Raw genomic sequence first — 7,307 nt, 5'->3', positions numbered from 1 at the left:
AGAGAAATGTACTTAACTGCAGGTGGCACAGCTGGCCAGCATTGTTTGCAACTCCTTAATCCCAGGTACATCCATAAAAATCCTGAGTAGCCACAACAATGCAAACAGATGGAAGCCAACCAGGAGTTTGGTTTTTTAACAACTGCTGCGGCTACTAGTGTAGAGAATCAAGAGGAAACAGAAGACCCATCTGAAGCCATTCATCCTTCTGAAGTAGTCACCCCTCCAGGACCACTGACAACAGGGATGCACCAAACGGCTGCTAATGCAGGTTCCATTGAAGCAAGACTCTCTGCAGTTGAGCTCCACTAGAAATGAGATGCAAGGAGAATGCAGTAGAAAGTTCTACATCAATGCACACTGTACCCCAAAATCCATGGACAAAAACCCCAAATGCCTCAAACCATCTTTAACTTTATTCCAGCAGTCTAGATCATCATCATCCACCATCACAGTTAATAGCAGGTGTCCCATAGTCTTATTGAAACAGCTGCTTCACAGAAGCTTCTGATAGAGTTGTGTGGGTCAGCTGTTAAGACAAAGGGAACACAAACAATGAGACCCAGGTCATATTCCCAGCTCTGCCCTGTACTTGTTGGGAAAGCTTGGCCTGTCTCTCAGCTTCCCATCTGTAAAATGAAAGTATTGAATTGTATAATTATGCATGGCGTTTTACAAATAATAAAGTACTCTCTCTTATGAAAAGCCCTATACACATTTTGCAGTTACATAACTACACCTGAAAGAACTGAAACCTGTTGTAAGGAGAGGCTTCTTATGGTATTCTAACAATGTTTATTATATTAGCTTCTTAAATGCTGTGGTGTTAAAACGAGTACTGAAAATGTGGCTAAAGATAAGCCCCTCGTGATTTCATTAAAAGGCAGAGTTTGCTCGTAAAGGTTAGTAGAAGCAATTGACATGCATGGCAGGGAAAACTGCAAGGAAAGTTGGACCAATAACCAACAGCAGTATTGGGTCTTGTGCCACTTCCCTTTACAGAATCATCGGAGAGATGGAGGAAATCTATTTAGGTCATCCACAGGGGAGTCAGCTTTGATTGTAAACATTGGAACAGGACCTTCTCTCTATTAAAGAAAAAAGAAATTTAATGATGACTCTCCGATTAAGTGAAATTTGCAGTCTTGGAGACCACAGCGCCCCCCCAAAAAAGTTGGTTTATCAAATCATATATCCTCCAACCACTGAACTATTTTGAAGGAGACACTTCCGGAGCTTGTGGGGCAAAGTTTGGCTTATTTAAATATTTAGCTTGTCAGACAAGAAGGGAAAACGTGTTCTCTGAAAACTGACTTGGTAAAGTTAGATCCACCACCATCTCTGGAGGTACCCAAGCATGCAGTTCTACTCCACAAACGTGCCTAGAGATGTCACTGTGGGGCTCCATGCTCATTGCATCTCTAGGATTTCCACATCAAATCTGCTCCATATAAAAAAATAGAAAGGTTTTTCTAAGCATCATCTAATTTCTGAAAGTCTAGATGTATTTTTTGGGTTTCCCAACATCAGAAGTAGAGAGATCAGGCAGACAAAATTCTGCCTTCCAAGCTAGATGAATAATGAAAACAAGTTGTTTTGTGATATTTTTCAAACAACATTAACGCATTGGATCAATTAGATGAATAGTATTCAGGCAACTCCAGCTGTCAGTTACACTTGCGCTAGGAATAACTGGTGGGGTTCAAATGGTACACAAATTGGCCTGGAATTCAGTAAACAGTTTTGTTAATACCCAGACCAGACCTTCCCACTCATGTTGCTATAGGGCTGGCAGAGAAAGTACTAGTAACAACTTATTTTTGTCACTAAAATAAGCAAATGTGATGGAATACACAGAGATGGACTGAAAATGACAGTTTTACCAAGTCATTTTTCAGAGAATTGTACTTTCATTAAACCTCCCTGTTTATCCTTCCATGGCAGGGGCAATAGGCTACACAGTTCCTCGTGGAGGTGCAGTGATACTGGCACACAAATCAGGGAAAATACATTTCAGCTCCCATACAGAAGAGGTCACATTTGTCAAAACTGATCAAACATATTTAGGCTTTTAAGGTGGATTAAACACACAAGAAAGATTTTAGCACTACACAGAAGTCTTAACTATATCCTTTCAAAATCACTTGAGAGGTCTGGCATTCTGGGACGATGTTTTTAAAAAGGTTACAACATGTATTTTTTCCACCAGCTTGAAAGGAGATTTGCTTTTAAGATCTGAAGTCTTATTCGTGACTTCAAAACCAGATGGAGGATCCTACTCTACAATGCTGCACTTCCAAGGTTTGCTATTGGCAGGAATAGTGATGACAGTGGTTGCTGTTAATTTTAACATGCTAAATAGCTAGGCTTCCATTCAATTGTAAAACATAGAATCGGTGTGATCCTCAAAATATCAAGATTTCAGAGTGTGTGTGGCAGCAGCCTAGTGCACTTATAAACGTATCTGGCTCTTGCAGAAAAGTCAGATTTAATCGAGCATCTTAAGCAGATGATTGCAAGATGCAAGCTGAACTGTATATACCATGCTACAATGAAGGAGTAGAGAATAGAAGCATGGAGGACCTGCTCATGGAGCATAAGGACACCATATATGAGCTCCTGGACGGTAAACTGGGTAAAGTACTTAGGTTATTTATTTCTCCTAGCATCAGAATACTTTTTAAACATATTAATGCTCTCATGTAGCACAAGGGGCAAACACAAAGCTTCTAGAGTCTACTTCATCTCTGAACTCCTGGGTGGAAGCTAAAAGTTGTTTTAATTTTATTGACACCATGATCACATGTTATCTGAGCACTTCACAAAATTACATAAATCCTTGAGCCGTCAACACCCAAGTTTCTTTTTCCCCCCTCCACCGTTCCAGAGAAGGTGTGAAATATTGGTATTAGCCTGTTAACTAGCATTATCTGATGGTTATGTTTTGGGCGAAGGGCACAGAGTGTTTTGAAGTAGAGAACAGCATGAAAGTTGTGAACAAGCCAAAATCTTTTTTGGAGAACTGTAAGAGGAAAATCTCCAGAGGTGTGTCTGGCAGGTGGCACCTACCTGCAATCTGTGCCTTTGAAAAAAATCTTCCTTCTAGTTCCTAAGATCACCAGAAGATGATGAATTTTCAAGTGGGTAGGGAAATGAAATAGGTCTCCTCTTATTCACAGGAAGGATGTCCACCTTGAATGCCTTTCATGGTAATGAAAGTAGCATTGAATTTTAAATATGCCACAGGACTTCTCAAAGATGGTATATAATTTGAGAGGCGGGAGAATATTTATGACTACTCTCCAACCTCTAAGCCTTAACTGCAATGTAGATGCACCCCTTGCTAATTAAATTTGTCTGAAGGCATCCTTAAACTCAGAGGTCAACTAGGCTGAAGAACCTTGCCATAAGCATCTCACACACTCTGGTCAACATTATGCAAGAACTAATCTCACTACTTCTATGTTTTCTCTTTCATACCACTTTCTCTAAAGCTAAAGTGCCTCAACTACCCAGTATCAAACTCTTATAACCACAGTTCTTGATATAGCATTCTAGTTACAGTGTAGTTAGTTAGTTACACGATTCCTGGTGCAACCAGGATTACTTGGTGATTGAATTGGTCTCCCAAACCTTCTGTCCCTCTAAGCAGAAGTTAGTCCATTGAAGTAGAGGGTCTTTGGTGTGGTGATGATCTAAGACAACCATACACAAGTGTGGCCTGTAAGCAGTTAAAGGGCAACTGTCAATTTGCCAAGTTCAAATGATACTTCACAGCTGCAGAACTCCTCGAAATGGGAATTCTCTAGTAGCCACTGCACATTGATCTCACTGCTTTAAACAAAGCAAAACCTGGGGTGTGCAAGTGCAAAATGGAAGCTCTGAATGAAATAAACCCAATACCATTCAACAACACCCTCTTTATTCAAAAATAGATATCTATGAGACATTTCAGAATATACTGCTGCCAAAATGGCAGCCTATACTTCTAAATTAATTCCTAGATCAATTCATATACAGATTTAAGCTTTTTTTTGTTTTGTTTTTTTGTTTTTTTAAAGAGACTTTGGGGAAACTGTTGGAGGAAGCTGTACCCAGTTCACCAGGCATCCTTTGCCCTCCCCCACTCAATAAAAACCACAAGACTATTTAAATTATGCAAAATAAAGTAAAACACACATTTTTTGGAAAAATCAAAGCATTTCAATTTAAAAAACAAACATACAACTTTCTCACAGAAAATCCGCCCAAAATAGCAGTTTGAGATGCCAACACTCATTAGTCTACATAATTTCTAGGATAGTTTTGCTTCATTTCTGTCCTGTAATGGTTATGCAGTCAATCACTGGTCAAGAACAGTTACTGTTTAAATAAAATACAGCCTGGGGTTAACTCCACTGAGCTGGGACAGGATAGAGATGCATCTTTTGGTTTGTGTTTAAGAGTTTGGGGTTCTCTTTTGTTTTTTGGCAAAAGCAGAGAGAGTGTACAACACTTTATGGTCCAAACACACACTCAGATAAAGGGCTCTCCAATCATGTCAATTCATGGAAGAGTGCAGTTCTGCCCCCAGGAATTCTCCTCTACAACAAGGGGAAAAACAGACTCCACAGCTGGGCAGTAAGGAGGCAAGAATAAAGGGCCAGAATGAAGTGCATGAACTTTTCACAAACTAAATGACCAGAAATGCTAGTTTATTCAGTTTCACTGAATGCTGAATTAGCCATTAAATTCTCTGTAAAATAAGTTAATGAGCACACAGAACAAGCTTCATATTTCTATAGGTTTCCTCTCAGGTCTTTGAAAAGAGCAGCTTAAGACCACAGTGAGGCACAAACAAAGCACGTCACTCTGCCTTACGGATTTCAACCTCTGTATTACAGAACCTATAATATTATCCGATTAAGTGTTTCCAGCAGCTTGTGAAGTCTTAGGTCTGGTCTACACTGCCACATTACAGCGCTGCAACTTTCTTGCTCAGGGGTGTGACAAAACACCCCAGAGCGCTGCAGGTTTCAGCGCTATAACGTGGCAGTGTAGACAGTGCACCGGCGCTGGGAGCTATTCCCCTTGCGGAGGTGGGTTTTTTATAGCACCGGGTGAGCTCTCTCCCAGCGCTGGTGCCGCGACTACACAGCTGTCGCAGCACTTTAACGTTGCTAGTGATGACATCCCTTAGCAAGAAGTATTTAAATTAAAACAAAATGGCCAGATTGGAATGGTCTGCAATGAGCAGGCAGGCCTGCTTGCTAAAACTAATACACAAATTTAAACCTAACTATATCCATGGTAGTTATACCATTAGCTAGCATGACAATGGAATTAGACTTAGTATTTTCTTAAATTTGTTTTTCGATTTTTACTGGAAAAAATCGACTCATTAATGTGTGATACGAAATTACATACATCCTCCCAATATATACATGCACATGTATATTGATGTATGGCATACAGGATGTGTGTATACATATACACACACAGGTCTGTATAGCGTATCAACATATATAAATAAAATATTTATACCACATTTAACTTCAGTCCATCAAATAAATTCACTTATTTAACCTAAGGAGACAAAATTCATAGAACAAGATTTCCAATATAGCCATTCTCAAGTTCACAAAGAAAGTTACACAGTACCTATCTGAGATATCACTAGTTTTATTCCACCAATCCAACCTCTTGGCTAGTTAAACTTCTGTAGATTTACGCTTATATAATACAGAGGGAAAATGTGGTATAAATATAATACAAGGGAGTTAGAATAAAATTCACTTCTACTCATGTCTAATAACCAGTTCTGCATTGCTCAGCAGAGTGTAAGTTATGAAGTTATCCCTAAGTCACAAAAACAAGCTGTTAATTTCTATTGCCCAAAGTGCGAGTCTCAGTGTATATACACATATGCACCATACCAAATAGGAACCACCTTGAGGTCATTCCTACAACAGTAACCGCAACTACAGATTTAACAAAAGGTTAACTGTACGGTTGGTCTTTGGACATGCCCCCTGATCCCAGTATGGTACAGTACACACATGCATACGCCCCCATAAAGCACACTAGCCGCTCTACTGCTTATAGATTTGAACGTCAGAAACCCAACTAACACAGACAAAACAGATTCAGAAATAATCAGACACTTTTAGAGAGAGAAAAAACACAACATTTCTTTGAAAACTTTCAAGGTATATGTACATGATTCTTACGACTTCTGTGGGAGTAACAAGTGCTAAGAGCAAACGGAAACTAATCTGAGTACAGAAAAGGTGAGAAAAGTTTCTTTTCAAAATATATATGGACTCTATACCCACTCCCTTCAGAACATGGACATACACACTCTCCATCGTCCCCTCAACGTGAGACACTGTACACAGAGAGTGCGCATGTGCAGCTGGTAGGCTGAAAGTAGGGTCTGTATGTTCATTCCTATGGTAGATCATTGGAAGACTGTATTTCCAGTCAACACAAGACTTTTCTTACTTCTGCTGGTACTAAGGGGAATTAGTAAATACGGGCACCATCAGTCCTAGTCAGTTGAAAACAGATCACCAGCAGATGGCAAAGGTGCCAAGCCTCCTGTAACGTTGGGCAGCAGGGAGAGATCTGGAAGGCTCTGGATGTGAGATTTCAACTCCTTGCGGACCTGGGTTACCCGAGCAAGCTTCTGTTTATACTCCTGAGGGGAAGAGACAAGGGAATAAGATTAGAAACAGATTTTTTTTTTTTTTTTAAAAACACGTGATCAGTGTGTATTATGAGAGTTTTCTAGGACGGGTTTCCTGGAGAAGATTGATTACTAACTCTGAGAATAATAATTACAGTGTTGTTAAAAAGAAAAGGAGTACTTGTGGCACCTTAGAGACTAACCAGTTTATTTGAGCATGAGCTTTCGTGAGCTACAGCTCACTTCATCGGATGCATAGCAGTGTTGTTGTAACCATGGTCAGTCCCAGGATATGAGAGAGACAAGGTCGGTGAGGTAATCACTAGATTTATGGGTTACCAGGGGCGGCTCGACCAGTTTTGCTGCCCCACCCAAGCAGTCGCTGCCGAATTGCCGCTGCCGCCGAATTGCCGCCCCGCCCGGAAGAGCGGCGGAGCTGCCGCCAAATGGCCGCCCCCGCTCTGAATGCCGCCTCAAGCACCTGCCTGGAAAGCTGGTGCCTGGAGCCGGCCCTGTGGGTTACTACAAAAATCTGTAACAGATTAACTGCCTTTTTGTCCTATGACTGCAGAGGTGTTAACAGGCCACTCTACCTTGAATGGTCCCTTAGAATACAGTGCTAGCTACTTATGCTAAACAA

General features: G+C 40.6%; 1 protein-coding gene across 2 annotated transcripts in view; it reads right to left on the bottom strand.

Moving 5' to 3' along the window:
• Positions 1 to 3,900: 3,900 nt before the first annotated feature.
• RPRD1B (regulation of nuclear pre-mRNA domain containing 1B) overlaps positions 3,901 to 7,307 on the bottom strand; it is a 45,864-nt gene continuing 42,457 nt past the window's right edge. For both annotated transcript variants that reach the window (XM_037877266.2, XM_037877267.2), the window contains one exon: positions 3,901 to 6,679. In XM_037877266.2, coding sequence (XP_037733194.1) covers positions 6,530 to 6,679 — 150 coding nt within the window. In that variant the 3' untranslated portion in view covers positions 3,901 to 6,529. The remainder of the gene's footprint in view (positions 6,680 to 7,307) is intronic.

Source organism: Chelonia mydas, chromosome 13 (assembly GCF_015237465.2).
Source record: "Chelonia mydas isolate rCheMyd1 chromosome 13, rCheMyd1.pri.v2, whole genome shotgun sequence".
In the NCBI taxonomy this organism is placed as follows: Eukaryota; Metazoa; Chordata; order Testudines; family Cheloniidae; genus Chelonia; species Chelonia mydas.
This window is presented reverse-complemented; position numbering and strand designations above follow the sequence as displayed.